The sequence below is a fragment of the Euphorbia lathyris genome, chromosome 1 (assembly GCF_963576675.1).
Source record: "Euphorbia lathyris chromosome 1, ddEupLath1.1, whole genome shotgun sequence".
Lineage (NCBI taxonomy): Eukaryota > Viridiplantae > Streptophyta > Magnoliopsida > Malpighiales > Euphorbiaceae > Euphorbia > Euphorbia lathyris.
Genome location: NC_088910.1, coordinates 23,840,324 through 23,859,745, shown reverse-complemented (window position 1 = coordinate 23,859,745; position 19,422 = coordinate 23,840,324). Strand labels below are relative to the sequence as shown.

At 37.3% G+C, this 19,422-nt stretch overlaps 1 protein-coding gene across 2 annotated transcripts; it reads left to right on the top strand.

The window, feature by feature from the left end:
• Positions 1-1,004: 1,004 nt before the first annotated feature.
• On the top strand, positions 1,005-5,591 carry LOC136225386 (signal peptide peptidase-like 1). 2 transcript variants are annotated; one of them, XM_066013429.1, is made up of 4 exons: positions 1,005-1,103; positions 1,987-2,919; positions 4,101-4,301; positions 5,299-5,591. In XM_066013429.1, the coding sequence occupies exons 2-4, from the start codon at positions 2,122-2,124 to the stop codon at positions 5,419-5,421; spliced, it is 1,122 nt and encodes a 373-aa protein (XP_065869501.1). In that variant the 5' UTR covers positions 1,005-1,103; positions 1,987-2,121; the 3' UTR covers positions 5,422-5,591. The 2 variants fall into 2 exon arrangements, with proteins under 2 accessions (XP_065869501.1, XP_065869502.1); XM_066013430.1 differs by lacking the exon at positions 1,005-1,103 and adding an exon at positions 1,127-1,460.
• The last annotated feature ends 13,831 nt before the right edge of the window (positions 5,592-19,422 follow it).

Below are 19,422 nucleotides of genomic sequence, written 5' to 3'. Positions count from 1 at the left end.
TCGCCAGTCTGTTGGAGGGAGCGTTGTCTTATGGCACAAGTTTTTTCTCGGTTTGCACGACGTATAACCTCTTCTTCCACTCATAAATTTTCCTTCATTTTTTCCATTTATGTTGCGTGCTTTTCCCTGATACCATCCATATCTCACTGAACTTGGTTGAGGTTTTGACTGACTGAACTGTCAACTGATTTCATCAAGGAACTGTTGATGCTAATGGTTCATAGGCTCCTGATTGTGTTGGTCGTGTGAGACCTTTTGAGAATCTGGCTAGGATTCTATCATTCGCTCCTCTTGGATTATAGGCCATGGAGATCGACTAGTCGACGCTCCTTGGGCCAAGTCAATAGGTGGAAACATTGGTCACTTAGAAGATATTCTTGATCCACGCTCACCACACCAATTATGTTGTGCAATATGTGATGTCTTCTATAACCCCTCTTGATGACCTGAAATGGGAATAGCAGCTGGTTAGAGAGGGGTTGGCATTCGGTGAATCCGCTCCGATACTTAAGTTAGCAATGTTTGAAGAGAGGTTGAAGACAATAGTAATAATATTGGTAACTGTAATATTACTCATTTTATTTATGTCTGGAAATTTGTTTTACCATACGAATAAAAAATTTACTGTTCTTTTTAAAACACATGCATCCTGTAATTTTGTAACAGATCCATATGTTAACATTAATAAAATTTCAATTCATATGGGATTAGGGCATTACATTCAATTTATATAACCAAGTTAATATTGTAAAATGAATATTGTTTATATTATTAAACTTAATTTTTTTTTTTTAATAATTTCTTTCTCTAACTTCAAACTGCAAATTTGATGTGTAGTTGGTTGAATTGCAAAATTCCATACCCTTTACATCTTCAATTGCAAATTGGATTCGGCCTCAGCGTCATATTGAAAGTAATGGGCTAGCAATAGGCCCATGGATCTGTAACGGCATAACTTCTTATGCGGGTCAAATTTTAAATAGTAAAAGATCTGAGGCTAAATTGCAAATCATCATAATTCTGTCTTCTCTTCGAGTCATTTTCAAGAAAGAGAATTTTTTGCTGATCAGAGAGCTAGTCTTTGAAGCTTATCAAAGTCCAAGGTTAGTCCTCTCCAAAATTTCTTGCATTTTCCTATTACAAATTTTGGTTCCAGATCTTCAATTACAGAATCCACAACTGCTTTTAAATTTCAATCGAGTGCAAATCTGAGTCTTGCTGTTGATTTTAGTCGCGTGCATGTTCGTCCGTTGGCTCCAATTGTATTTCTCGCTGTTTGAAGTAGAAGCATGGATTTATATTTAGATAATCGCGACACCTTGTTTGTTTGCTGAGAAAACCTAGTGAAACCAACGAAATCAAAACTTTTATTCTTTAAACCAGTCTTTGGTTTCATTTCAAAAGGATTATGAATTTCAATTGCTGAACTTAAATAGGTGGCTACTGTGTATATTAGTGAGGTAAATGGAGGGAGTTTCTGGAGTTTGTTGTTCTTTCTCTCTCTCTCTCTCTCTCTCTTTTTTGACTGAAAATGTTTTTCTCTTTCTTTCTTTTTGGGAAGTGAAGTAAATTAATCGTTCATGATTTTCTCTTTTTTGATAATATTTTCTTAGAATTATAATAGGAGGTAAATGTGATTGTTTGGTATTGATATTGTAGGGAATCAAATTTTGCTGTTTGAGTGTTTGTCTATGATGAGACCATTTTGGCGAGGGAGGGGAGGGGATAAGGGTAGTCAATTTATTTTAGTCCTAGGGTTTTGATGTAAGTTCTGAAAATTTATGTATTAAGTGTTCTTGGAACCCATAATGTAGAATTTGGAGCTGTTCGTTTTCTGCAGTTGCTCTTTAGTGTCTACATTTTGGTCATATTGCATGCTAGCAACGGATTAAAGAAGTCCTGGAAGTTACAGGCCATATATTTTAACAGCGTCCATTTTTTAAAACAGTTTCTAAAGGTTTTTTGATACCAACTGTTATTCTGCAGGTTTGCATAAATTTCTCTGATCATATATTTTTCAGAGGTACAGTGCAACTTTGGTAGAAAAATCGGAGATAGTGTTTTTTGCTTGTTTGTATGCACAAAAGACTGGCTTGAATTGGCAGTATTGTGTCCTTCATTATGGAGGCCTTGTGGAACCTCTTGTATTTATTGGAGCCTGCTCCCATGACACTGATTGCCACAGCTGTAGGTGTGACATTTCTATCGGCATTTCGAGCCTTAAATCATGGGAAAGAAATGGAACGGAACCTTGACCTGTCGGAAGCTTCCATTACGTTGGATAGGTCTCAAGCACTTATGATCCCAGTAATGAGCTCTTGTAGTTTGCTGTTAATGTTCTACCTGTTTTCATCGGTCTCTCAATTTCTCACTGTGTTTACTGCCATTGCCGCTGCCTTATCTCTATTCTTCTTCTTCTCTCCTTATGTTGCCCATGTAAAGTCATATTATGGTTTAGCAGACCCATATATGTCACGTTGCTGTTCAAAATCTTTTACGCGGATCCAGGGGTTGTTGTTGTTGGCTTGCTCATTCACAGTTGCTGCTTGGCTTGTTACTGGGCATTGGATATTGAACAATGTTTTGGGTATTTCTATTTGCATTGCATTTGTGAGTCACGTTCGCCTTCCCAACATCAAAATATGCGCAATGCTGCTTGCATGCTTGTTTGTATATGACATATTCTGGGTGTTCTTCTCAGAGAGATTTTTTGGTGCTAATGTCATGGTATCAGTGGCAACACAACAAGCATCAAACCCTGTTCATACCGTCGCCAATAGTTTGAGCCTTCCTGGGTTGCAAATGATTACAAAGAAGCTTGAGTTGCCTGTGAAAATAGTTTTCCCTAGGAATTTGTTCGGTGGTGCAGTCCCTGGAGAAAGTTCTAGAGACTTCATGATGCTTGGCCTTGGTGACATGGTATGATAATCCTTTTCTGTCAGGGTCTTTCAGTATTTTATTCCCTCGCCTACAAGGTTTTTAAGTGTGACTATTTGACAAGAAACGATGATCACTTTCTCCAAAATACAGTTCTGTCCAATTGACAGGTCTGCTTTCTTGCATTCGTCTCTTATTCGTTTGATGATGCATACTTTAGAGTGTTTGACATCTCCCTTTCTCTTTGGAATGGAGTTTATAGCAGAGATTGTAACTAAATAGTTCATCTTGTGCGTATGTAAAAGGCAAACGACATCTTGACCCCTGATCATTCTGATTTTAGTGGATTGAAGCCCCTACTCTTTCATTTCAACACATTAAGCCCATGATGACTAGAAAAGTCAACTTTGAACATAAAACTCGGTTAGCAGAGCGTTATACATTTCATTTGCATTTGGAATTTGCTTTTCAATGGTTCGAAAGCGTTTTTTTTTATGTATGGATGTGTCTATAGAAAAGTTGTAAAAACCTTATTTTGAACCGAAAATATACAATTTGAGACACATATAAAATGAGTAACGCTCTTTTAACTAGATGTTCACAACTAACTAATTTGACAAGCTGAAGCTTAATGTGACAAAAAATAAATGATCAAGGGTATCGTGTCTTGAAATAAATGATTAGAGGCTCAATCCACCAAAATTGAAATGATTAGGGGCCTCAAGATGCTTTTCGCCTATGGAAAACTATTATATGGTGGTCCGGTAAAGTTGCTTGTCACATCATTTTCTTGGATTTGGTTGGTTATTGTTCATCTTGCTTTCTAATTCCTCTAATGGGAATTCACTTGTGGTCTTCACTTGAGTCTTACTCTAGGATAAATCTTACCTTCTATGGAGACCAAGCTCTGCATATAGAATTACTCACTTATACTGACAAAATCCAATCTCTCATCTCAAATCTCTTTGTTGTAGAAGCTAGGTTCTCCTTCAACAATAATTTTATTGCCTGGTCGTGTGCTGAGTTATCCCGTAGCATGAAAATACGTATCATGTAACTTCAAATGGTGACAATATTTTGTGCCGAGAGCCTCTACAATTTCTTTTCTGGAAGGATTTTTTTGGTCTATTTGTCTAACTGGGTTCTCTGTTAATATCATTCCGATGCTGTCTGCAATTTTTCAGAGAAACCATTGACAGTTTTATCTTGATATGCTGTTGCAGGCTATTCCTGCCATGCTTCTTGCATTAGTACTTTGCTTTGATCATCGAAAGAGCAGAGATCCTGTGAGTCTCATAGATGTACACTACTCAAAGGGGCACAAGTACATATGGTATGCCCTTCCTGGATATGCTGTTGGGCTGGTGATTGCTTTGGCTGCTGGTGTTTTAACACACTCACCCCAGCCTGCACTTCTTTATCTGGTACATCTTTATTCATTCACGTGTCTGGTTTTCGCTTGACCTTATGCATTCGGTGAAGACTTTTATCAATTTATCTATTTCCTTTGCTTTTCTTATCATTTGGAATCACTAATTACATTAAACATAAAATGGTAAAGTCCATTTCTCATCACTAGTATCACATTGGGCATATAAAATTAGTAAAAACCCCAAAGCATGATGTTGCAGATTACCTAAGCCACCTTTAACTTTCTGTTATACCATCCGCGGGTAAATTACACCCATGGCTCCTCAACTTAGATTTGACTTTCTTTTATGGCCCCTTGCCTTCAAAACTAGACATAAAAGTCCTTAAACTTTGCCCTTTACTAATATAAAACCCCCTAATAAAAGTAAATGACCTCAAAATAGAAACGTTTAAGAATTAAAGTTGTTTAGAACCACATTTCCTATAGAATAACCGTTTTCGATTTTCCAAATCACCATTTTCGGAGCTTTCTCTCTCCTAACCAAACAACACCTAAACGACCTCAAAACGAAAAAGTTCAAGAGTTAAACTTGCTTAGTAAATCGTTTCCATCAACTTTACAATGGAGAGTTAACTATTATTGGAGTGGTCAAATGTTAAGGGACTTTTATGTTAGTAATGACTAATGAGCAAAATTCAGAGACTTTTATGTCTGGTTTTGAAGATAAGGGGCTATAAAGAAAGTAAGGCCCAAGTTGAGGGGCCATAAATGTAATTTATCTGAAAGTTGCCCCTGCAGAGAGGTAGGGTTTGAAGCTCCTGTTAACTATTTCACTGAAGCAAACAGGTTTCTTGGTTAAATTGTCTATTGATTGATATTCATGAAAGTTCAAATGCGTATTTTATGCTTAAAAGAAAACATAAATTCTGAATCAACAATGTTTGCTCTATTAACATGTGATTTCATTCAAATTCTGTTATTTATGATTGATGGATGCTAAAATGTTGCACTCTGTCTGTCCTTCTAACAATCTTTGGTGGCAAATGTAGGTGCCTTGTACACTTGGACCTGTAATCGTAATATCATGGGCGAGGAGGGAGCTGTATGAATTATGGGAAGGAAGCATGCCCTTGGCAAATCTGAATGATAAATCACACCAATTAGAAGCTTAAGGCTTTAATATTCATAGCTTGAATTTGCGCAAAGTTGTAAATTCGCTCTGGAAGTTGTATCCTTTTAGAAGACATTTATTTTAAACATATGTTTCTTTTTCATACCTAACAGCATCAATCTCCTTCATTATGCAGTAATCAAAAGCAAAAAGCAAATTTATCTTGTGAAATATTTGGTCTTGGGTTAAATCAAACACTTTTAAAAGATTATATTATTTTCGCTTTTAACAAACATCAATCTCCTTCACTTTTAAAATAGACCTTTTGCATGTATGAACATGTAAGGGGGGAATATCATGGAGCTACTATTTTTTTTCAAGTTTGTTTCTTTGATCTTTTAATTTATATGTTTATAAATTTATTTAAAAATGTACGGTGCATTTAAGTTGCATCTGATATGTTACTTTTTTTTTTAGTTTAAAATTAAATTTTTACATGTCTCGTATGATTACAATTAGAAAAGAAGGTAATTACGTTTATTCTCTTGATATGGGGAGATCATTTATCAAAAATATAATGATATAATGTGAGATGCTGTATCTACTTTTTTAACCGTGTTTATTATAATTGTAATGTGCGATTATAATTAATTAAAGTGCCATCTTAATGTATTGTGGTCAATGTATTAAATTAATACTGAAAAGTTCAGGACTCATGATTATATTCTTAAGTGCATGAAATTACAGACATTAGATTTTTTTCATTATTGGATAACTGTTCTGTTCTGTGATTATTGGAATAAGGTATAAATTTAGTCTTATATTTACTGAAGGAAAGCCGATTTAATTTTTAAGTATAAAATAATGTAATTTTAAATTTATCTTTAACAGAATGTATAATTCTATATCTTGTTAATAGAAGATAAGTTTCTTTCATAAGTTTTATGTTATGGTCAACGTAAAGGATCAAAAAATTTCGTTAATGAATTGATGATAGCATTCTCTTCTTCCAAGCAATGGGGAGTGGGGATCTTCACGTTCAAGTCAACAAAGTCCACACGACGTGTCACATACTTCACACGGCGTGTGAATTAAATTTTCAGAAGCAGTATGTTTCATGACTTCACACGTTGTGTCATGACTCTATAAGCTGGGTCAATGTATAAATCAAATGTCAATACAACGTGTCACCTAGTCACACGCCATGTGATTCACTTTTCGAGCATATGTGTAAACTCTCAATTCAAATGTAATTTACAGTTTCGCCCCATAATTAGATTTTTGTATGAATAAGGGTGATTAGCACCCATTCAAGACATTCAGATTTTATGCTTTTAAGTATCCTTACACCTTGAGAGCTTAATGATTCCCTTCATCCACCCGATGAAGTTCTAACTCCATCAATCTTCAAGCTCGAAAGTTCCACCTCCAAGCTTGAAGCGATGACTTGAATCCAGTTAGCTAGTTCTAAGGAATGAATTCTCTTTCCTTTTACTCGTAAACTTTTGTGTTGTGGATCTTGCTTCACCATATTTACAATTAGTAATGGGCCTTAACATAACAAGTTCATCCCACAAACTATTTATTTGTTAAAGAACTCCATAATTAACATAGACCCTTGTGTTATCTCACTAATCTCTTTCCTTGAGTGAAAAATTATAAGACCATTTCTCTCTCTATTTCGCAATTCAATTTCATTCCATAAAAGCTTTTAAGGTAGTGCAAAAAAGAAAACTGCTGCTAATTCTTTAGACAAATAATTGATAATTGATAGGGACGTTTTATCCCTATCTTTTAGGATAATTTATGGTTTATTCTTGACCTAAATAATTAAGCTTATTATTTAGTTTCACGTATATTTCAATAAATCAACAAGAAATAATAAAATATGTACTTTTAGTTAATTTTAGTCATTTTGAATCTCGTTTCATTATTTAAATAAATAAATCAAGTAATCTCGAGTCCAATGGTTGTATTTTACAGGCTTAAGAAACGCACGCAAGATGCAAAATACAGACGAAAAGCACTGAAGCGATGCACCATATGCTATGTAAAAGGAAGAAATTCTTCTTCCAGGGTCCCACACGACGTGTGGAAAGTCAACACGTCATGTGGGTGTGAAGGGGACAACATCGACTGAATTTCGACAATCAACGAATACATCTAAGTCAATTGTCCCGTAGTCAATTTGACTCTCACACGGTGTGTGGGATGTGTCACTCGAGAAAAATAGCTCACCACTCGACATATGAGGGGGAAAATTGTGCCCTGGTCTACCCAGAAGCAAGTCCACGCGATGTGTGAGACATCCACACGCCATGTTGCACCAATTTCAGCATTTTGATGTGAACAATCAAAAGACAAATGTAATTTACGATTATATCCTGAGCTTGATTTTTATATAAATAGGGGTGCTGGGCACCCAATTAGTCATTCAGTTTTTCTATAATAGAGCACATTACACCTTGAGAGATTGTTGTTGTAAAATTCATCAATCGTTTCGACGAAGTTACGGTTCCATCCTCTTTCCCCAAGCTCGAGAGTTCCACCTCCGAATTCGAAGCGACGACCTTGAGTCCGGTTAGCTAACTTCCTTTTTACCTTGTTAACTAGTTTGTACTCTTTCTATATGCTAGATTCGGTTGTATTCCATTTTGACGCTTTCCACAGTTATAATATATGGTATACGATTTCCAGTTTCAATATACTTGTTGATGTTTATTCCTTGCTTTGAATCTCATAATTGATTATTGTGTAGGTTGATTACAAACTCCGAAATCCATTAGGATTCGCACAGGTGTTGCCTTACCAGAATTGACGATCCGAAAACCGAAGGAAGCCACGAAACTACGAGCCCTATTTTCTGAACCTGTAGAATTAGAATCGCCTTAAGAGGGAATCACGATCTAAGAACTTCATGGAGTTGGTCAGTTTATATATGATCGTCTCTAATATTGTTTATTATGTGTTGTAACTTAATGTCATATGTATCATCCCATAAGGGCTTGAACGCATAAAAACTGTCTCGCATATAGTTTAGGAGTAGTTTATAGTTGTTACTCAAACCCAAACCAAAAGTATATTCACCGTATAAATAACGTGTAAAACTGATTAGTTTAATACTTGTGAGTATAAATCCCGTGAATTTGATACATAGACTTAACCAGATTTATTAATTGATAACAACATTATTGTTGAAACACCTTTCCACATGATTTTAATTTAACAAAATTATTTAAGTTAATCCAATGATTAAGACAATTAAATTTAAGTGCTTTGATTTAATTGTACTAATAAGTTTGTTCAATGTTGAGTAAAGTTTACTAACGAGAACAGGAACTAAGTGTTCAATAAGAAAGACAGAACAAAGTCAGCATGAGCATTGACACACAGCAGAAGCTGAGTAAAATGTAACTCAGCCTTGTTAAAAGAAAAGTCTTCTTCAGAATAAAGCTTGAAGGCGAAGCCGACCGAAGAAGCTGAGTAGAACGTAACTCAGCTCCGTCAAAAGAAATCTTACAAGCAAGACCAAACAATCAAGCTGAGTATTTGTTAGGACAGCGCCAATGATCCCGTTGACTAGAAGACAAAGTCTGACAAAGGTCTGCACCAATTCAGAAGCCTCGAAATTACACCAAGAGGCCTTTTCGAGACGCATGGATTGCCTGTCATTTGGCAAGAAAACAAACCTGGCACTAGAAGACGAATCTGGCGTAAGAAGACGAAACTGGCAAGCCTGACGCCTGCTGAATTCAGACGACAGGATTGGCCTGCGATTCTGAATGCTGACCAATGAATGACGAAAGAAGACCGTTTGAATTCAACGGATATGTCCGAATTCAAATCATTAAAGCTTCAGAATTTGCTATAAAAGGACAAGTCATCACTTGGATCCTTTGCCGAATTACAAAAAGAGAAAAGACAAGCAAGATCTTCACTAAGTTAAAAGATCCAAAAGAGAAGCTGTCTGATTAGAAAAAGCAAGTTTCTTACACCCAATTCCAATCATTGTGTAAAAGTCTAGAGTGAATTTGCATTCATCTAAAGTGTTCTTCATTTAGAGAAATCTTGTATCAATTGTAAAGGTTAGAAGAGTGGTGTTGAGTACTCAGTTTTAGTACTCAGCGGTAGAGAAAATCTGAGTGTTCGGTTATAACGCTCAATAGGATTGAGTAGACGAATAGAGGACGGTACTCTTGCATACTCAATTGCTTTGTAAACGGTTTGTGCTCTACCTTTAAAGAGCTCAGTAGTGGATTGAAAAAGCCCAGAAGGATTCTGGGGACTGGACGTAGGCAGTGAGGCCGAACCAGGATAAGTCTGCTGAGTAATCTCTAACCCTTTCTCTTGATATATATATGTATGTGTTGCTTGCTTAAATTACTCAGTATATAATTTGTATAAGCCGACGCTGAGTAATCAGAGTGCTGAGTTGGAAGCTGACCTAAAGTGTTATCTCCCAACTCACAATTGAAACAGCTCTAGTCAGTGTCTGATTAAAGCTGTCTCACACTTCACTCAGCCTTGCTGACCTAAAGCTGAGTTAAATTATCAAACATTAAATTAAGTCAGCCTTATTAAGCGAAAAAGTTATATTAGTTCCTAACCCCCCCATTGGAACTAATCCTATTACATTACACGGGACCAACAAGTGGTATCAGAGCTCAGTAGCTCACTATTCAAGATAAAACTATCTTGAGCTGATCCCTGTAAATGGCTGAGAACAGCACTCGTTTCCTTCCAGGAAATCAAACAACACAGATACTCCCTGAGGGATTATCTATTAGTCGGCCTCCCTTGTTCTTCGGGTCAAATTATACATTTTGGAAGAACAGGATGAAAAACTTCATTTAGGCAACAAACATGAGTGCATGGTTGGCAATAGTCCAAGGCCCGTTTGTTCCCTATGAAATTATTGACGGAGTAAAGTCTGTCAAGAGTGAGTCTAAGTGGTCAGAGGATGACCTTAAAAAATTGCAAAATAATGCTTCGGCTATCAATATGCTTCACTGTGCGTTATATGCTGCAGAGTACAATAAAATTTCAGGTTGTGAGTCAGCACAGGAAATCTGGAAGAAGCTGGAGGTGACCTATGAAGGAACAAGCAAGGTCAAGGAGTCCAAGGTGAATCAACACATGAGACTATACGAGCTGTTTGAGATGAACGAAAATGAAGACATCTCTGAGATGAACTCAAGGTTCGCCAATATCATAAATGAGCTTAAGAGACTCGGTAAGAACTTCACAGAAGAAGAACAAGTGAAGAAAATCTTAAGAAGTCTCCCCAAGAGCTGGGAAGCTAAGAAGACAGCTATGGAAGAAGCTCAGGACCTGACCACGTACAAATATGATGAGCTGATTGGATCTCTGCTGACCCACGAGATCTCCATGAAGAATTTTGAGGCTAAAGAAAAGTCTGAGGACAAGAAGCAAAAATCTCTTGTCATGAAAGCTGACTCAACGGAAGCTGACTCATCAGGTGATGAGGAGATGGCCATGTTCACCAGAAAGATGAAGAAGCTGTTTAGAAAGAATGACAAGAACAGCAAAAGGCCATTCAAAAGAAGCGATAAATACAAAACTGAGTCCAGCGACAACAGATACAAGAAGGACGGCTCGAAGCCTGTCACTTGCTTTGAATGCCATCAAACTGGGCACATTAAATCAAGTTGTCCCACTCTGAAGAAAGAAAAGAAAGGTAGCAGAAAAGCAATGGTGGCAACATGGAGTGATAGTGATGAGTCAACCTCATCAGAAGTTGATGCCACTGAGTCAGCAAACATATGTTTCATGGCTGATGAATCTGCTGACCACTGCCGATCTGAGCAAGCTGACCTCTCAGATGGATCTGACCAAGAGGAACACCCCAATGAGGTAACATCTCTTCTTTTACTTAGAAATGAAATGGTTAATGCCCTGAGTGATCTCTATACACTGACCAAAAAGTGTAATTAGAAAATACGAGCACTCAACAGGCGATGTGATGAGATTGAAGAGGTCAAACTCAGTGACCTCCGACATCTGCTCCAGGACAATACCAGGCAAGATGAAAACTTGAAAATCATGCACAGGTTTGTCTCTGAAGTCCAATCAGACTCTAAGAAGCTGAGAAAGGACATCACATCTATACAGAACCACCTGAGTACATCGGCTAAGAAAAGGTTCTATCCAAATGTTGAGTATCAAGGTACTGGTCAGCATAGAGGGTACACTCAACAGAACAGTCAGTGTGACTATTTTGGAAAGAGAGGACACACCATAAATGTGTGTTAGTATGCTCAGCACCATCGTGCTGACCAAAAGTGGAAATACCCTCAAAGGGTAATTTTTTGTGACTATTGTGGTAAAGATGGCCACACCATAAATGTATGCCGTCACAAAATAAAATATGAAGCTTCACCTATTCATTCTAACAAACGAGGACCCAAAAAGAATTGGGGACCTAAAGATAACTAGTTTAATTACAGGTGAGCCTGAGATGTGATGAGAAGTCAAAGCTATGGTATATTGACAGCGCATGCTTGATAGGGGTCAAAAACCCCTATCTTTGGGTACGGTTTTAGGACGGGTTTTAGCGTTATTTAGTTAATAAGCGAGCAATTCTCGCATTTAAATGCTTTTGTGTGAGTTAGTTAGAAATTGGAAATGTTTTATTTACTTTTCGTTGTTTAGGCTCGTTTTGTGATCAATTTAGGCAAATACGGCCAAAATGGCATGCGTATAATAATTCCGTTATCTTTTGAAGCTAATTGATCTGTCAAAAGTCGCACCAAACGAAGCGTTTGCTCAAAATAAGCGATTGGCGGGTCAATTTAGCCTTTGGACTAATGTTATCTGGAGTTTTGTGCATGCGCAGGGATAAATTCGGGCGAAGAACACGTTGATTGGCGTTCGGCAAACACGCGGAGGCGTATCGGGCAAGACAGCTCGCCGAGCAGGCCCCTAGAGGCCTGCTCACCGAGCAGACCGGCAGAGGGCTGCTCGCCGAGCAGGCAATGCCTGCTCGCGACGAGCAGCGCCTGCTCGCCGAGCAGCTCGCCCTGCTCGGCGAGCAGGCCTGCGGGAATTGGTCAAAAAGACCAATTCTGCCCCCACGATGCCACGATGGCCCCACGACTTCCCACCTGCATAAGGACACGAAATAGGTCAAGAAAAGGGGCCGAGCCGCGTTATAAATAGGATTTTTCCAATGTAAATTAGATATCTTTCATTATTTGTAAATTACTTTAGCTTTCCCCTTCAATTTCCTCTCCATCTCCTCCATCTTCATCAACCTCCATTGAAGCCCCTTCAAAGCTGTTCTCGAGGAATATTCAAGGTCCGTCCTTAAGACCTAGGAAGCCGATTGCAGAGTAGACATGTTCCTTGAAAGGGATTTTCGTATCTCCTTTTACTTTTCCTTGTTTTTACTCTTTGATACAGTCTATGAATCCTAGGCTAATTGTATCCTGTGACATTGTTCTTCATCTTTAATAATATTTTAGCTCTTGTTTTGTTCTATGATTGTTTGTTTAATCTTTGTCTTACGCTTTATTCAATTGGTTTAACTCATTCAAAAGCCCCAAAATCGAGTAGGCACATATTGTGAGCTGAATCTGACCTAGTCAGAGCCTAGGAGATTGACGACCTCTTAGTTGATTAAGCCCAAATTGCTGAGCCTTAGACCTAGTTCCGGCCTTACAAGGGAATCACGCACTAGGAACTTCAGGAGGGTAAGTAGTGTTAATCGCCTTGAATACAAGTGACTTAGATTAGGTTTTTAATCAATAGACCTAATAACCTAACCTCATTATTATCGTACATACCATGTTCCTTCGGGTAATTACATTAGTGAAAGATCAATTAGGAATAGTTTAACTTAACTAGGAGTAGTTTAACTTAATTAGGTGTAGAATAACTTAGATAGAACTAGATAACTTAGCTAGGAGTAGCGTAATTCAACCTAGGAGTAGATTAACTTAATCAAAACCAATTCAAACCCCACAAAGCCTAGATAACACCTGAGACTGAGTAGTTCAATACTTGTGGTAAATACGTCCTGTGGATTCGATACCTGGACTTTCCAGATTTATTACTTGATAACGACGGGGTACACTTATCCCTAAGATCGGTCTTCTTCACGGAAGGCCGCATCAATGCTCGAGGCATATGACTGGTGATGAAACTCAGTTCATCACACTTATGCATAAACGAGGAGGAAATGTAAGTTTTGGAGACAACAAAAAGGGTAAGATAGTGGGATCAGGTAATATTGGAGGAAATCCTACTATTGAGTCAGTCTTCCTAGTCAGGGGTCTCCAATATAATCTATTGAGCGTTGCTTAGCTGTGTGACAGTGGTAGAAAGGTTGTATTTGATGCCACTGAGTGTCGGATACTCGAGGGAAAAACAAATGATTTAATTTTAACTACCCCTCGTTGAAGGATAATAGGCAAACGTTTGGCAGTGGAAATATAAAATTTTTACCTATTTCCTTTTCCCAAGATCCGTTAATCGTTATTTCATATAAGGATGGATTGAACATAAATACCTTTATGACGATCAATCTACCGTTGCAAACGAAGTGCCCACAACTTCAAAAGAGATGGAAACTGTCTACCAATCTGCCCCTGTCCTAACAGACCTTCCAGACCTCCGAAACGACAATCCCAATAGTGGAAACGTGGAAGAATATGTCTAGAAGCTCCTGTCCAAAAATCGCGACGATCCGACGGTTCAATCTCTGGGAATCCGCGAAATCGTGAACTGACCTGATGTAGGAGAAGCAAAACGAATTTCTCCTTTTGTATGTCTTTTCTACATTCATGAACATAAAAAAACATATAAGTAAACGATTAGAACTCAACCAAGTAATAGCAATCAAGATAGATTGCCTCTAATTAATCAACACAAGATCAATGAGAAAAAGAAAGAGATGAAATCAATTGATTCGGAAGCAATCGGTGGAATTCCGTCCTCTACTGTAGGGGTCGAAATTCTCAGTCTGCGGGAGAGACTAGGGTTGGCCGAAATTCATAGTTAAGGGGGTATATATAGCCTCTTCCATCTAAACCCTAGTTAGATAGAATTAGGTTACTGAATAAGAATTTAATTCGGAATAAAACTCTTATTGTTATTATCTGTAATTATATCTAAATATAAAGATAATAATAACTTATTGATAGGATAATAATAGAAGCAATTTAATCTCATTAAACCTCCTAACTTATTTATCCTATAACTAATTTAATTCATAATCATAATCTAATTATAATTGTTTAAATTAAATCAATTCCTTTGTGTATTTAATACGCAAATTCGCTCCCCTATACTACTGGGCCTTAGTGGACTCAATTGGGCTTCCGTCAATTAATTAACATCTGTTTCTCTTTTGGGTTCCAAGTATTATGTGTGACCCATTAGGTTCTTATTGCTTCTAGCCGTATACAACTATTAAATTAATTTTCTCAGAATTATATTTAATCTTTGTATAACGGAATGAGTACGCGAACTGTGATTGGCAGATTTGAAACATTCCCCCAGAGCTATAAGAAGACAGGTACATGTTGATTCTATCGTTGACCTTTCTGTATTAGTTACAGTATAATTCGATCCTTTGTCAACTACATCTTTGAACAGAATCTTATGACTATGGGCAATGTCAAGTCACATATAGCGAGACGTTCGTTTTACTTGTACAGGCCGAGTTAACTCCAATTAGATAGGTTAAGTGAAATCTGCATTTCAAGTCTTAAGCTATCACCTTGCAAGGATTTAGAGTTAAGTCTTCCACAAGCGATCCTTAGACGTATCTCCCATTTATCAGGAGTGACAAATGCTCAATCCAATGTATAACTATCCTGCAATTACTTCCTGTGATACCCAACGTCTGTCGTACACACCCCAGAGTCATCCCTGTTATGGATCGTGTTACAACAGGATCAAAGCATCACATTCCATAATCTAGAATCACTAATTAACATTCCTTTGAGTCTTAGGATTGTTGAAACACCTTTCCACATGATTTTGATTTGACAAAATTATTTAAGTAAAATTAAATATATTCTAAACACACTAAGTTTAAATGCTTTGATTTATTACACTAATGTGTTTGTTCAATGTTGAGTTAAATTGTTTATAAGACATAAAGACTAAAAGGCTTAAAGCCCAATACGGAAGTCAAAGCCCAAGTCAAACAGATCAAGATCACTCGGCCCGCGTGTGCAAAACGCTGTCGTTGTGTATAAAATGCAGCTCAGCGAAAGAAGGATCGAGAAGACCTTCGTTAAACAACTTCGGAACGAAGCTGCTGAGTTGTATCGATAAAGAGTACAAGACAGCAGCTGAGCAAAAACAACTTCCAGACAAAGTACTTCTACTTTGGGTAAAGTTCAGAAGACACAGAAAGCTGTCTAGTTGACCTTACCATAAATAGAGAGACATTCTGCCTGACTGACTAAAAGCTGCTCAGTATTGACCGAAGACAGAAGATACTTGAATCTGATTGGCCAAGAGCACTGAGCAGGACTGAGTGACAATGACAGGAAGCCGTTTCCCTCCAACGGTTATTTCGAAATTCGAAATGACTAATACCTCAGACGTCTCTATAAATAGGGCCTTTCAGTTGCTTCATTCGATGCAGATCTTCACCAAGCCATTACGCTGACCAAAATTCTACTCGAAGTTCTGTGAGAAAAAGCAAAGCAAATACTTACACCAAATTCTATATCTTTTGTGTAAAAGTCTAGAGTGATTATTCAATCATCTAAGGTGTCTTAGCAATTGTTGTTTAGGACAAATCTTTATCATTTTTAGAGATTAGAAAGGAGAGGCTGTGTACTCGGTTATAGTACTCAGCGAGAGATTAGGAGTGAGTAGAGGTATAGAGGAAGGTACTCTTGTTATACTCAGCTTCTAAGTTGTAAAAGGTTTGATGCTCTACCGTTAAAGAGCTTGATAGGGGTATTTTACCCCTATCTTTTAGCATGATTTATGGGTTAATTTTAGAAGAAATAAATAAGTTTAATTACAAAAATAGAGTGTTTTAATAAAATAACAAAATAAAAATAAATTTCGTGCTTTCAGTTAATTTTCCTTGTTTTTGATTAATTTAGGAAATAAAAACGTCAAGCTAACTCGGCTCTCGAGAATTGTATTTCAGGTACGAGCAAGGAGTGGAAATCTACCAAAATACACGGGGCGTATCACTCCTCACGCGGGGCGTGGAACACTTAGTCAGAAATAATTGCCTTATCCGCAGACTCCACGTGGGATCTAACCATTGATACGCGGGGCGTACCCCAATCTACGCGGGGCGTAGATGCAATGATGAGCCCAATCATAATCGGCAGACTGCATTGTCTCCTGAGTCAACCATCAGTACGCGAGGCGTGTTTCAGGATACGCAAGGCGTAAATGGTGTATTTCAAGCAATAAAACGCCAGGAGCTCAAACACGCGCGGCGTATATCACTATACGCGGGGCGTGGTTGAGACAACAAGACCCGGATTAAGTCCACATGCAGGAAATTATTGAAGGAATGGGTCATTATGATCATGTTGCTCCATGCTTTGCTCCATGCTTGTAGGAATGGGAAATATGCACAAAATCATGTTGCTCCATGCTTTGCTCCATGCTTGTATCTTGTGGAATTATGATTTTGCCCCTAGCTTGATGTGTATAAATAAGAGTGACTAGCACTCATTTGAGACACTCTTTTGATAGACAAGTTTTATATTTGAAGTTCTTGCTATTTTAGTTTTAGATTCAGATTTTAGATAGCAATTCTCTTCCACCTTGAGAGCTTGTTCGTTGATTCCGGCATTCTGTCAAAGTTCCGTTCCATCTCCGTTCACCAAGCTCGAGAGCTCCACCTCCAAGTCCTAAGAGACGGCCTTGAGTCCGGTTAGCTAGTTCCGAGGGTGGATTCTTCCCTTTTCACTTGCTAATTAGCTTGTACTCTTCCTATGTACTAGGCTTGGTTGTATTTCACATTTTACATTCTCCATATTTATAATTTATGATTCATAATCTCTCTTCCTATATTTGTGTTGATGTTTGCTACTTGTTTTGATACTCGTAATTGATTATTGTGTAGGAGAACGCGATTTCCGACGCCATTCGGGCTATCTTTAGAGATTCATATAGGTGTTGCCTTACCGGAAGTGACAAACCGAAAACCGTAGGAATTGACAAGCCACGGAACTTACGGGCCCTAATTTCTGATCCCGAGCATTAGACACGCCTTGACTAGGAACCACGTAGTCTAAGTACTTCACGGGTCGGTCACACTACAAGTAGTCGTCATTGCAAGAGTAAATGCAGAGTCGTTATATATTGGATTGAGCATTTATCACTCCCGATAAATGGGAGATACATCCATGGATCGCTTGTGGAAGACTCGACTCTAAATCCTTGCAAGGTGATAGCTTAAGAGTAAGAAATACAGATTTCACTTAACCTATCTTTTTGAGTTGACTCGGCCTGTACAAGTAAAACGAACGTCTCGCTATATGTGACTTGGCATCACCCATAGTCATAAGATTCAATTCAAGGATGTAGTTGATAAAGGATCGAATTATACTGTAACTAATACGGAAAGGTTAACGACAGAATCACCCTGTCTTCTTATAGCTCTGGGGGAATGATTACGGACTTGCTAATCACATACTCTGTACATCATTCCGTTATGCAAAGATTAAATATAATTCTTTGAAAATTAATTTAATAACGTTGCATACGGCTAGAAGCAATAAGAACCTAATGGATCACACATAAGACTTGGAACCTAAAAGAGAGATAGATGTTAATTAATTGATAGAAGCCCAATTGAGCCCAATAAGGCCCATGGACATAAGGGGGTCGAAATTCATGTAGTGATATACATGAATAATTAATTTGATTTTGTTAATCCTAATTAGATTAGGAATATGAATTAAATTAATTAAGAGATAATTAAGTTAGGAGTTTTAATTAGATTAATATACTCCTATTATTATCCAATGATGTTATTATTATTATCCTTAATATATTAGATATATAGTGAGATAATAATTAGGAATTCTATTCCGAATGGAATTCCTATTCAGTAACCTAATTCTATCTAACTAGGGATTAGATACAAGAGATTATAAATACCCATTCCCTTGAGATTTTCGAAACTGAAGCAAGCCATACCCTACTTGTGATTTTCGAAATTCACCTAGTCCAAGAGAGAGAAAATTCGACACCCCTAGTTCGAGGACGAGATTTCTCTACGGCTTCGTTTGATCAATTAATTTTCATCTATTTCTTTTATCCTTGATCTTGTGTTGATTAGTTAGAGGCAATCTATTTTGGTTGCTATTCAACGGTTGATAGTAAATTAATCTTCCCGTACTTTATTTCGTGTTTGGGAACTCGAAGAAAAAAAACAAACAAAGGGGAGAAATTCGTTTTACTACTGCTACATCAGGTCAGTTCACGATTTCGCGGATTCCCAGAGATTGAACCGTCGGATCATCGCGATTTTTGGACAGGAGCTTCTAGACATATTCTTCCACGTTTCCACCGAAGGGATTGTCGTTCGGAGGTCTGGAAGGTCTGTTTCGGATAGGGGAAGATTGGTAGACAGTTTCTATCTCTTTTGAAGTTGTGGGCACTTCGTTTGCAACGGTTGATAGAACTTCTAAAATGTATTTCTTCTTATCATTCTTTATATGAAATAACGGTTAACGGATCTTGTGGTTAAATGGAAATAGGTTAAAATTTTTATATTTCCGCTGCTATACCTTAGCGTAATTTCCAACAGTGGTATCAGAGCCATCGTTAAATCCGTTATTTCATATATGAAAATTTAGAAGTTTTTTAATAGGATTGAATAAATATTTATAGTTAGGATTAATTAACAACTTGTTTTGATTAATTGATTCTAAAGATAAATAAGTTTTAATTAATTGTTAATTAAAAGAGATTATGCGTATGTTCCTAATTATTTTGGTTGATAATCATTATAATGAAATCTATTAGTTTTATAGTTAGATTGATAAAATCAGTTTTATTAATTCTAAAGATAAAACGGAAATCTATAGTAGTTTTTTCTATT